The sequence below is a fragment of the Typopeltis vanoorti genome, chromosome 9 (assembly GCF_054136105.1).
Source record: "Typopeltis vanoorti isolate ZY-2024b chromosome 9, IOZ_Tvanoo_1.0, whole genome shotgun sequence".
NCBI lineage: Eukaryota > Metazoa > Arthropoda > Arachnida > Uropygi > Thelyphonidae > Typopeltis > Typopeltis vanoorti.
In genome coordinates this window covers 93117085-93131247 of record NC_143557.1, presented here as the reverse complement: position 1 = coordinate 93131247, position 14163 = coordinate 93117085, and the positions used below count along the sequence as shown (strand labels likewise).

Below are 14163 nucleotides of genomic sequence, written 5' to 3'. Positions count from 1 at the left end.
ATAAATAATGGTTTATTATCAGAGTAAAATATAGAATAATATAGATACTTTATTCTCGTAAAATACATGAACTTTATTTCTTTTTATGTCCTTTAATCTCTTGGTAGAATTTCTGGTTTTGCTAGTAAAAAAATTTTAAAAAATAGTACATTAAAATTTATATTAAAAACATATTTCATATGTATATATTATAATTGCATATCACATTATATACTTTTCAAGTGCATCCATATATATATATATATATATATTCATTTTTCCAAACTTAGGTGAATGTTATAGATCAGTAAATTATGCATTTATACCCTTAGTATTTTAAACAGAATAGTAGAGGAAAGATTAGCAAAACAAGTGTTCTTTGCCAGGTTGGCAGGGAAAAGACCCAGAGGAGACCAAGATGTAGATGGATTGATAATACAGTAAAAACTGCCTAAAAAGTCAGAAATATAAGATCTGATAATATTGGAATCTTGACAAATCCGATTAATTTGGCAGAAAATTGTTGAATTGGAAATTAGTAATGGCATAACTTTTTTATGTAACATATAACAGAAATTTGATAATAATGACGATGACCCTTTTGGAGTAGCTTCTGCATCATATCCTCGGTGTGTCATTTCCTGGACTCCAATAACATTTCATTACCAGTTTTCTGTAGGCTTTTTCCACATTGTATTTATATGATAGTCGTCAAGAACATATTCTTATTTTCATCTGCATGTTACCCTAGAAATTGAACACAAAAGTTGTAGATGAGGGAACTAAATGATTTTTTACTGAATGTTCACTACAGGTTGCCTTTTTAGCAAAAATGATAATCATATCCCCAACTGGGAATATAAACACACCTCATGTGTTTTTGTTAACCCTAGATGTGTTTCCCCTTATCATAACCATCATCATCAGTGGGGGGGGAAAAACAACTGAAGATACCATTAGTTGACTAGATTAAGTCATATTGCAATATATAACCAAAGTGGTATTACCATATATTAATGGATCTCTGGATTGAAATAGTGGTGGGAGGATTTCCCCCTTCTCACTCAGTTGTAGATAAATGCTAAGTGATAGCCTAATAGAAGGCAAGTCAGGAATATATCTAAGAACGGAAAGGAATTTTTTCTTGTGTTTTGCTTAAATGGCTGAGGAATGTGTTTATAGCTTTTGTCACAAACTTACACACATACCAGCCAATATGTACAACTCCTATAACCACCCAATGGAGAAACTTTGGATGATATTATCCTTTAAAAAAAAAAAAAAAGAGTGGTAGAAGTTTGCTCATTGAAAGGAACTCAGACAGAATTACAATAGATTTGATCCATCTTTTTAAAAAGTAGGTATATTAAAAAGAAAATTGATAAAATACTTAACAAAAAAAGATAACACACCAGAACAACAATAACAATTTCAACAAAGCCATGTCTGTCATAAAAATAAGTAACAATTTATGAGAGTACAATATGAAAACCATATTTAACCAGGAATATATCTAATTAAATGTACTTGTGGCCTTTCATACAGAGGCAAAACTTGAATGCACAGTGGATATTACAAAAACAGTCATATTTGTTTAATCCACCCAGTGGAAAAACATGTCTTTAGGATTGTTCTCTGGCGACATTCCACAAGATTAATTGAAAAGGTATACATCCAACAAGAACATGATTGACAAAATCTAAACATGAATGATGGCTTTTTTAAAATTTTAAGATCTGGTCAACAAACATCTGATCCTAACAATGCACACCCTCAGAGTGCATAGAGTATCAAACTTACAGTAACACTACTCTCAGGGTTATCCAATTCTACAAAATAAAATAACTAACAGCTATTGAATTTTGATAGGTTTATAATAATAATGAAAATTCAACAAGAGAAATCAGTAAGTCTGTGCAAATTTCCCATTTTCACTCTAAGTATGTGAGGATCCTCACATACTTGGGTGTTTTTTTTATTTGAGTGTTTATATTTTTTATATTTTATTTTTGAGTGTTTTTTAATATGTACAATTAAATGTAATGTAATGTTAAATGAAAGATTTTAACCTGTGAAATGATAATGCCATATAAAGTGGCATGACTGATTATAAGAATTAACAAGAGGTCATGTAAGGCAAGTTTGATTATTATTAGATATAATGTAGCTTACAGTAGTACAGTGTCAGTTGTTTTTAATGTGTTTGTGCAGTTTTGAATGTGGTGACAAATCTTTTTTGTGCCTACTATTTTTAAATTTGTAGAGATAGTGCCCTCTAAGAGTCTCTAAAAATGTTTAAAAGTACTGAAGAGAGCCATTCAATTAACTCATCTCACTCCCTCACAGTTCACATCCAAACTGAATATACCAATTTATCTTCCTCTTCATTCATTCTTTCTATGGCTGTCAAAATTTTGGATTTCTTCCCTCTTATGTATTTTCCTAAAGAGTGCAAAATACAAGTCTTCAAATCCCATGCAAACAAATTTCTTCTTTCCTCATTAATTTTCTACCAATTCGTAGAAAATTATCAGCTGAGCCTCTGTAGCTCAGTCGATATAGACAAAGCCCTTTGGTTGGAAAGACCTGAGTTCGATTCCCGTTAGTTGATGTGAGGAACCTTTATCTGGTCTCTTTCGATAAAAGGTGAGTTAGCCGGTCTTATATGGCGGTAGGGGGTTTTTTCACCTGGAAACTCTGGTTTCATCCCCAGAACAGGCAAACCGGCCCCTTGAACACAATCATCTACAGACATAGGACACACAAGAAGGCATGGGGCTAACTACCTTATCCTTGAGTTACGGTTGTGAAGTCCAGGTATAATAGTTTGAAGGTCATGGGTGCTTAAGTACCTGTTAGGACTACTGAAGAAGAATAAGAATGTATTATCAGCTGAACAACTTCATGTTTTATTTTATTTTACACACAAAAAGTTTAGACATTATTGAGTATGAATAATGCCAAGTTCTGATATCTTTCATTTTTAATATAGTGATATTATTGATGCCAAAAGATTTTATCTCTAGAGCAGTTGCAAATCCAGAGGATGGGACCCACCATTTCTCAATGAAATGAAACTACTGTAAATCTTCAGTTAAATAATAATGAAATACAGGTAACCCTCATATAATGTGGTACTTACTTATACAATGCAATTTCGATATAACGCGGTTTGCAAATTGTAGTAATAACCCTTTATCTTTTCATATATTTTTCACAGCGCTATTAAAAAACTAAATTTTATCTTTGTTAAATTTGTCTGTCCTTATCGCGCATGTAGTTATAAGTAGCGAATTTATATTAGGAGAAATACCCTTTAGCACGCATGTACGTGTTTTTTTTTGTTTGGCATCCACTGTTTACCGTATAAAGTGTGTATTGTTGAAAATTGTCGTTTTCTGCCAGGAAAGCGTATTAAAAATCATAAGTGTGTTAATCTCAAGCTGAACACTTTATTTTCTGGTGAGTTATATACATAATTAATATGTAATGATTTTTTTTTTTTTTTTTTTTTTAATGTAAAAAAAAAAATTTTGTTATACTAATGGCCACTGAAACTGCAATGAAAGGGAAAAAACCAAACATTGAAAAGAAAATTCATTTCTCTCGAAGAAAAAAAATAAAATCTTGGATCGGTTGAAAAATGGAGAAAAACTAGGAGTTGCAAGGACTTTGAATTTAAATTAGTCTACAGTTCAAACAATTAAACAAAATGAACATAAAATCCGAGGCAGTGTTATTGCTGTGTCAATAGTAAGCGCAAAGAGCTTTGCTCATGTACGCTAGCAACTCGCTTTGCACTAAATAAAAATTTCATATTGTACACGTACAATTTGTAACTTTTATAATTTTGTAGTACTGTATTTGTTTCATAGTTTGTTTTCTTAACTTACATGAATTACCTGAATTAAATAAAAATCTATTTTTGTTGTATATGCCATTGTTTATATATATATATATATATATATATATATAACGATTTCGGAATATAACTCTATTTTTTCTATGTAATCTTAGTCTCGCATAATGCAATTTATATAACGCTGCATTTCTATGGAACCTAACATCCGCGTTATATGAGAGTTACCTGTATATACTTGCATATGCATTAAAATTTGAATTATTTAAATGAAAAGAGGATTAAATTATAGTTAAAGCCTGTAATGATCAATGTAATATATTCTCATGGTCAGTTAGCTGAATGGATGTTATTTCTACTCCTCAGTCAATAGGTTCTCAGTTTAGATCTTATTGTAACATTGATATTTTTGAGCTCCTTTAGGTGTAGATGGTTTTATTTCTCAGTGCAAGACTACCCTGTTTGTAGAGGCTTGAAAATGTTCATTTGACATCTAAAGCAGGAATTCCAGATTATCTTAGACCACTCATAGTACCATAGGTCTAAAATGTTTCATAGGCAGGATTTGCGTGAAAAAAAAATGTTTTTTAGTATTTTTTGATATGTACAATTAATATAATGTAGTGTTAAATAGGGGAATATTTGTTGGTTGTCAAGAGAGAGTTCTGTTTCGTTATTTTCACTGATAAGTTTTTAATTGTATTAATATGTCTGCCAGTTTTATGTACTGAGTGATTATTTTTGGAAGTCTATTGTTTTGTAATCATGTAAAATTGTATCCAGTAACATAACTTAGTCATTACTGCTGTTCTGAGTTAGCTGTGTCCACTGAAAACACAGTAGTCACTATTGTTAAGTGCTGCAGTTGTTTCCAGTATGAATTGAAAAGTGCTGTAAGCATCCAGCCGTTTACACATATGCACGTACACACACACTCTCTTTAATCCTACATGGGAATAAATTGCATAGGAAAGGGGGAGGGAGGGAGTACCAATTTGTCTATAGAGAATCAAATTGCTTATATCCTTTTGTAATGACATAACATCGAGATGAGAAGGGGAAAATTCATCACTTTGTCTACTAATTGGGATTTCCACAACACAGACTGTTGATTAAACTGTTAGAAGTACTGTAATCATTTGAGATAGCATACTGTATCACTTAGGAACCACTCTCCTTAACTGCATATACAACAGTGACATTCAATAAATAACAGCATGTTTGTTTTTTGACTTTTCTTTCAGTTTTTGATTTCTGTGTTTGTTATCCTCTTCCTGGTTTATGCTCATGTGTAGACCCACACTTCACCATGCAGGCCTTTGAAACCAAAATCCTATGGAATAGATTGGTTAATCCTTATTTCAGGAGTGTCTTACAGCTGTAGATCCGTGTGTGTGTGTGTGTGTGTTCATGGGCCCGGTTTGCCTGTTCCAAAGGATGAAAAACTTGAGTTTCTGGATGGAAAAAAAAAAACCCTCTACCTTCCTACGGCTAACTCACCTTTAGTCAAAAGAGACCAGATAAAGGTTCCTCATGTCATGGACAAGAATCGAACCCAGGTCTTTCCAACCAAAGGGCTTTGTCTATACCGACTGAACTACAGAAGCTCTTTGTTCATCCTGCAATACCAAATTATCTGGTCTTACTGGCAAAATATTAGTTTAATGTGAAACTAATTACTGCACCTCTGATTCAGTGTTTTACTTGCTTCATGATGCATATCATCTTAAATTCTTAAGATACCTCTCTCTCCCTCCTTCATACAACACCAGGTGCAAAAACTTTCTCAGGTTATTGGTACATCATATCAGACTGTACTGTAGAAAATTTGACTTTTGTAACAGAACTCATAGCTGGGATTATTACATACAGATTATTACATGCTTAAGTAGAATTGGTGTGACACATTTTTCTTAAGGGGAAATGTTTACATTTTAAAATAAAAAATACCTCCACAAATTCCACTTTTTTTTCCCACATTTTGACAGCATCTTCTAATTTTCTGACTTCATCTAATAATTTGCTATACTCTAGCACATCTGGTATATGGCTCTGGCGTGGATCATTTTCTAACTTTTCTGCATATTCTGACAACAGTATTTTCTCCTAAAGAAAAAAATGACTCGTTTTAATTGTGTTCTTGAACTCAAATAAAATACAATTCTGAAATCAAAATTCAAAATAACACTTACTTTATTTATTGCTTTCATTTCTGTATCAACCATTCTCTGTAGCCGATTCTGCCATTCAATTCGTTTCTTCAAGTCACCAATTTCTTTCTGTTCTTGTTCTAATTGTTTCTGTCACAGGAAAGAAGTATCACTTAACCCTTCCAGCAGTATACAGTTTCACTGCATAAAAATCCTTTGCCTTTTATTCAAACTCAAGGTAAAAACAAAAGATTTAACTAGTTCCACGACTACCATAAATTTGAGACTTACTTAAATTGAATTGCTCTGAAATTGCATAGTGGAAGTTGGCTTGTTAAGAGTTTAGACTTTCTTCATGGTGAAACTACTACAGTTCTGTTGTCCATTTGATTGTATTGTCATCTTGTACATGATGACAATACAACCATGACTCTCATGGTTGTATTGTCATCATACAATATTAATGTAGTCATGGATGGTAATATTACCATCTCATATATCTGAGAAACATCTGAAAAAATTAACAAAAATTCTAAAAAATACAACCTTATAACTTACACACCACATAAAAATTGGCATCCTTATCTGCTCTCCCAAAGACCATCCACAGTACCTAGACCTGCTATGTATCCACCTGCTATATAGTACCACAGTTTACAACTATGTAAACTATTGTACTACAGGCAGGACAGCCAACATCAGAATTGTTGTACACAAAGACTGCATCCAGTTCTACCACTCAGGGCTTGCTGACCATGTTGGACACTGTTGGATCCTACTTCTTCTCAATCTATACTTTGGATCCGACATGATTACTATTACAATGTTCCTAACTAATTGATAAGTTGTAAGTTGATTTCTAATTCAAATATAGAGAAAATTTATATTTATAGACTGCACCACTCTATATCTGAATTAGTTCAAGAATTGAAGATAAACTAACTCTTAACCACCTTTCCCTTATATGTTGTTAATATATATACTGGCCGAGTATATTTGACTTACTTAATTTACCCGCTTTGGTTCGAATATTTTATGAATGGTGCAGTAAAAGAGATTCAGGCAAAATACAACTTTAGGTTAACAAAAACGAACATTTAATTTTAGAATCACAAATTATACATTTAAGATCAAAACACTAAATAAGTTAATATAAACACTTCAGCCTTTCTGATAATACTATCATACAAACTCAGACAATGTAAATCTGTTATCTCTAATACAGTCTTCTCACAGTTCCTTAAGTTCCAAATACAATAAAATCGCAGTAACACCTCTTTATAAGCAAACACTTTTAATTTTACACTTCAGCTAATTCTCCGCAATAGTTACTGTTAGTATAAGGAAATTCTAGGATGATACTCACACGCTTCTCTGTATAGAAATATTAATGGTTGGAATAATCTTACCGATAATCTTTTTTCTTCATCTACTTATACATAAACACTTTTTATAACTGTAAACACTTTAAACAGTATACGGCACTCATTAAATAAATCTTCTAAGCAATAACTGAATTAATTGTCGGTCACTATACACATAAACAAACGTTGTTGCATAAAGTACTAGTGATCACTCATGAAATAAGACAACACACAATAATTCCTTAACTTAAGGTTTTATATGCACAGTAGTTCACTCTTCCGGCATTCAATTAATTCTTTAGACACTACAATTCTAAACACAGCTAACGGTAAACTTCAATTTTACAGGCTCTATTATTCTCTAGTTACTCGATGCTTTATTTCAAGATTCTGTGTGTCCTTGACAGGTTGGCCCTAAAATTATATCTCAATTCAAGTATCGCTAGTCTAATTAATAGTCTCTCAGCTGTTTTCCGTAGCTATAATTGTTATTCTACAATTTATTAGCTAACTGCTTCTTGACTAGTAGACTTTATTAGCTGCTTGAGTGACTTGCCGACTCGCTATTATCGCACTGTGATTCCCGAATGCTCCGATTCCAACCTAATGCCAATCCTCTCCTTTCTCTCTCTCTCTCTTTTAATTCCCTATAATTTCAGCGTTCATCGCTTATATATATCCGTTCTTCCCGCCTAAATTATTCTCGTGATTTCTTTCTAAAACTCTTTTCAATAAACCTTCTCCTCATGTGGTGTTCCAAAAACGTCCCCGCTCACTTACATACGTTTCCATGACAACCAAACAAAATATAATAAAATTGAGGTATTGCATAACGCTAAACTTCTACAAATAGGAATAAATAAAGAATATTTACATTTCAATTAATGCGCAGTTAAATTATCAATTATAAATTCTATATTAACATAGAAATAAGCTAAATAGCTTGATAATATTTTAACACAGAGTTTTTCTACTATTAATACATATATTCTTGATTAAATAATTAAATATTAGATAAAATTAGAGGTAGTTATATGAATATTAAATTATAAACAAGTGATTTACATTAAATAATATTTACAAATGTAGACTTTGCCATGGTGGATTATGTTGGATTCTGAGGAGAGTATTAATAATTTAAATTTCTCTTCATTCAGAATCCAACAATACCAACTACAAGATACAGTGAAAAAGGCGATCTTGCTCCACAGGAGCAAATTTAAATATGAAAGACTTTTCCTAGAATCTGCCTCAGCTTTAACGAATCCAAATCTGAACAAATTTAGTTGTATGCCTCAAATCTGGGAAGCACTTCAGCCCAACAGCCAAGAACACCCATTGCAGTCCACTAGAGAACATGATTTAGGACTTCAGACTTGCCTTTGTTCTTCTGCTTCGGTTATACTTACATTATATAGTAGCTGTATGCATGCATGTATCCGTTTGTTCATTGTTCCCTAATGATGGCAATTTGACTTGGCCAAAATATTGGAAATATTAAAAGTTTTTCTAATTAATATATAGTGTATTTCTTAAGGAATATCATTATGAATAACCAACATATAAGCCTTACTATGAGAATGAGGTTGTTGAGTAAAGGGATAAGTGTAGTGAAAAGAGGCAGTCAATGTGTTGCCTAGGTATGAGAGTTAACAGTTGAAATGGCCAATAACAATTCTGAATAATATGCTAGCAGAGCTGTGTGAGGAGAAAGGAATACAGTTTGTGAACATGTGAGATGATTTCCTGAGAGTTGAATGGAACTGTATAAGAGAGAGAGAGAGATGGACTGTGTTGTAGTAGTTTTGGTGTGAGCCAGCTGGAGAGGCGATTGAAAGAAAAGTAATAACTGTAGTGAATAGAAGATCGGAGTGGTGTGGTAGAGTAGCTAAGTATGTACGAGAGATTGAAGAAGAGTTTGTGAATGGAGAGATGAGTAGTGTGAGTGAAAATAATGAGAGACAGAGAGCAGAACACAGGACACAGGGTAAGTTGGTGTGGACAAGAAGATTATGAGAAGTTGAAATGCTGCATGAAGATGTGAATGTGTGAGTATACAAGAAAAGGTTGGGATGTGGAGAGGATTTGGAATCGCTGCTGAGAGAGGAATGGAAAAGTCACACTGAGAAGTGGTGTTGGTGAGACTTGTTATAGAACCAGAGATGTTTGTTTATGAATGCCCCTAAGTGTCTGAAAAGAGAACAAAATTATTGCATTGATTGAGTTCATTTGACCAAAATATTTTTTTGAATAATTGAGATGTTGTATGAGGATGACATCCTGGTTGGCATAGAGATGGAGGGTTTTTTTTTTTTTTTTTTTTTTTTTTTTTTTTTTTTTTTTTTAAGTGAAGATAGGATAGTAAGAGAGAAAGTGCTGCTGATGATAGGAGTTATGTCCAATGAACGATGATGCAAGGGGCAAACAGTGGCAGTGGTTTGAGACAGTATAGTGTGAGTAGAAGCAAGGATGAAATATGTAGTTGGATGTTGATGTAAACCAGTGGTGCACCCAGAGGGGGAGCCAAGGACCCCCCCCCCCAAAAAAAAAAAAGAAAAAGGAAAAAAACACTAGAAAATTTTCCAAAAATCATTTCCTAATTAAAATTTTTTTTATTTATGTCGTGTAGTGTCTTCTATTTCTATACAACTTATGAATTATCGATCATTGCAGATGCTCAGTCATAGGTCGTATGCAATGAGTAGTGTGTATTCTCAAATTGTCTATTCAACTCTAGCCCTCCCAAGATTAAATCCTGAGTACACTACAGATGTAAACTGTAATATGGAGGGCAGTGAGAAAGGAAATGTAAAAGGAAAAGAAAAGGGTTATCACTGTGTGATTTTATGGTAATAAAGATCGGAATGAAGAGGTGGTATCTGTGTGTATGTAACAGAGGGCATAAAGATCAAGGATTTGATCATCTCATCAGTCTAATAATAATGTTATTAGAAATGGGATATCAAATGTTCCTCAGTCTGGTGAGAGTGACCATGAAGCGATCACCAGAAGACCAGCCATATGTGGACCTATGTGAGAAAAGGATATATGTTGGAACTATAAGGCTGGTGTATGGGAGAACAGTATTATGAAAACTTAAGAACGAGCTTGCAGCTATATTATTGAATGAGGAATTAAAAGGTATCAATGCTTCTTTGGCCTCTACTCAAGAACTATCTGGTAGAGACAATATTAAAATGTATTTCAAGGGTCATGAGATAAAAGAGGTAAGTGTGAATGAAGAGGTGAGGCATGCAACCTGGAAGAAAGCATTATGGCAATAATGTCTTCATGTGTATGAGAGATAATCAATTGCATGAGGAGTAGAGCAGGCTAAGAAGATGATTTGCTTGGTAAGAGTAGCAAAAAGTGCAGTATAAGCATTTAGCTAATGTGGCACAAAAATCCAGGGAATTTTTTTGATATGTTGCCAGTAGATGAAAGAATGATTATGACAGGATGATATTGGTTTGTGAAAATGGTAGAACTCTAATTACTATCGAGGACATGGTTAACATAAATAAGCAATTATTGAAGGTATTTCATCCTCATGCATGTGACATTATGCAGAACTCGTAGTGGGAAGGGAGAAGAAGAGACTGATGGTGAATGAGCAGGTATATGAGGAATGTTTAAACTTATATTATCAGGCCTTACAGCCTTATTTCTATCACCACATGTTTTGAGGAAATGTTCAAATGGAACATTTGAACATTTCCTCAAAACGTAGTTATAGGTCGTATGCAATGCGTAGTGTGTATTCTCAAATTGTCTATTCAACTCGAGCCCCCCAAGATTAAATCCTGAGTACACTACTGATGTAAACTGTAATATGGAGGGCAGTGAGAAAGGAAATGTAAAAGGAAAAAAGGGTTATCACTGTGTGATTTTATGGTAATATAGATCGGAATGAACAGATAGCATCTGTGTGTATGTAACAGAGGACGTAAAGATCAAGGATCTGGGTGTGCCACTGGTTTACATCAACATCCAACTGCATATTTCATCCTTGCATAAGGTATTAATGCTGCTTTGGCCTCTAATCAAGAACTATATGGTAGAGACAATATTAAAATGTATTTCAAGAGTCATGAGATAAAATAGGTAAGTGTGAATGAAGAGGTAAGGCATGCAACCTGGAAGAAAGCATTATGGTAATAATGTCTTCATGTGTATGAGAGATAATCAATTGCATGAGAAGTAGAGCAGGCTAAGGTTATAGGTCGTATGCAATCATATATAACTTCCCCAAAAGGGTTTCTTTTGGGGAAGTTGCTGTTTAACCTGTATGTTAACAACATTGGGAAAGATCTGAAATTCAGTTGGAAAAAAATAAAAAAGCAGCTTTCTCTTTTTTTAAAACCTTAGTCTTAGTGATAAGACTAAGACCAAGTTCCAAAGTAGTGGAAAGAGGACAAAATTGTTCTGGTTCATAAGAAAAGTGATAAGACTAAGGTTTTAAATTATAAGCCAATCTATATGTCTGGAGTTGTAGTTTCAAATGTTAGCAAGATTCAGAACTGGACTGACAACAGCAGCTTTCTCTTTTTTTAAAACCTTAATCTTAGTGATAAGACTAAGGTTTTAAATTATAAGCCGATCTATATGTCTGGAGTTGTAGAGGGGTTATTACCAGATTAATGTGGATGAGATTTTTTTCATAGAATGAGAGAGAGAGACAGGGAGAAGAAGACAAAATTGTTCTGCTTCATAAGAAAAGTGATAAGACTAAGGTTTTAAATTATAAGCCAATCTATATGTCTGGAGTTGTAGTTTCAAATGTTAGCAAATGACAAAGGATTATGTCAATAATGTGGATGATACTGATGTGTAGAAGCAAGGAGATCACGGTTCCATTGTATAATTCCTTGATCAGGCTGCAATTTAAAACCTTAGTCTTAGTGATAAGACTATGGTTTTAAATTATAAGCTAATCTATATGTCTGGAGTTGTAGAGGGGTTATTACCAGATTAATATGGATGAAATTTTTTTCATAGAATGAGAGAGAGACAGGGAGAAGAAAACAAGCCATCCCTAGAAGCTGTATAAGGAGGATATGAGCAAGGGTTAGAAGTATAAAGAGTAGGGATTTTTGCACGAAGAGTAGTGGGTCATTATTATTATTATTACCCCAAGACCTCATGAAGTCAAAGACTCATCTGGGGAGGTCCTTTTATCACACTTGAACATTGGACCAGGTTCCAAAGTAGTGGAAAGAGGACAAAATTGTTCTGCTTCATAAGAAAAGTGATAAGACTAAAGGTTTTAAATTATAAGCCAATCTATATGTCTGGAGTTGTAGTTTCAAATGTTAGCAAGATTCAGGACTGGACTGACAACAGCGGCTTTCTCTTTTGCAGATAGCATGGGGTTGCTAAAGGAAGATCATCTTTTAGCAATCTTCTTATTATAATCTGACAAATATATTGGACAAGGGAGATGCATATATTTAGATTTTACAAAAGACTAATAGATTGCTTCATGACAAGGTGGTAAAATTGGAATAGATTTGTGTGCTGGATTGTAGATTAGCTCTCTGATAGATAGCAAGCTGTGTGTGGGGAAAACTATCCCAGAAGAGGAAGATCATTAGTGTTGTTCCCTAAGGGTTTCTTTTGAGCAAGTTGCTATTTAACCTGTATGTTAACAACATTGGGAAAGATCTGAATTGTGATATGCAGTTGGTTGCAGATGAGGCAAAGTTGGGAATAACTGTGAGGAGTAGAGTAGATGTGACTTTGCATGGGAGATTAAATAGACAATGTGAATGGAAAGTGAGTGAGCTTGTTGGTTCAATGTTACAAAGTGTATAGTTTTAAAATTCAGGAAGCAAAGATGGAATACAGAATATACAATTATGGGGGATATCTTAGAGAGGATTGAGGATATATCTAGGAGTGATTGGTGGATAAGGATCTAAAATTTGAGGATTATGTCAATAATTGGGATGACACTGATGTGTAGAAGTAAGGAGATCATGGTTCCATTGTATAATTCCTTGATTAGGCTGCATGTGGATTACTGTGCTCAGTTTGGTCATTGGGTTTTCAAAAAGATGGAGATACTGAAATCAGTCCAGAAACAATTGACTGAGATGGTTTCTGGTCTCTGGAATGTTAAGTGTGAAGAAAAATTGAGAAAATCCAGTTTGCATAGCCTCCCTCTTCTCTTATCCTAGTGGAAAGGAGAAAGGATATGAATGAGACATATAAGCTGATGAGAGGTTATTACCAGATTAATGTGGATGAGATTTTTTTCATAGAATGAGCGAGACAGGGAGAAGAAAACAAGCCATCCCTGGAAGCTGTATAAAGAGGATATGAGCAAGGGTGAGAAGTATAAAAAGTAAGGATTTTTGCATGAAGAGTAGTGGGTCGTTATTATTATTATTACCCCAAGACCTCATGGAGTCAAAGACTCATCTGGGAGGTCCTTTTATCACATACACAGCTCATCATACTGTGTCTTAAACACACTCAAACTTCTTGCTGACACCACACTCTCAGGCAAGGCATTCCAATCATTCACAACTTTGCACAAAAAAACCTACCTCTCACTCCCCTACTCACACCCTCTTTATACAGTTTCCAGGGATGACCTCTGGTTCTCCTATCTCCCACTATTTTATGTAGAACTTCTCCAGCATTAATCCTATAACAACCCTTACGAACTTGTAGGTCTCCCCCTCTTTCTCCTGTCCACCAGACTCTGCAAATTACATCTTTCAATCTTTCCTCATACACGACAGAGGTCAGAAACTACCTTAGTCAGTCGCCTTTGGACATTTTCCAACATCTCTTCATCCATTCA

At 34.0% G+C, this 14163-nt stretch overlaps 1 protein-coding gene across 1 annotated transcript in view; it reads right to left on the bottom strand.

Moving 5' to 3' along the window:
• LOC150103255 (cilia- and flagella-associated protein 263) overlaps positions 1-14163 on the bottom strand; it is a 101311-nt gene that overhangs the window by 1961 nt on the left and 85187 nt on the right. The window contains exons 6-7 of the mRNA XM_090398428.1: positions 6031-6138; positions 5817-5944 (exon numbers count right to left, since the gene is read on the bottom strand). Coding sequence (XP_090254554.1) covers positions 5817-5944; positions 6031-6138 — 236 coding nt within the window. The remainder of the gene's footprint in view (positions 1-5816; positions 5945-6030; positions 6139-14163) is intronic.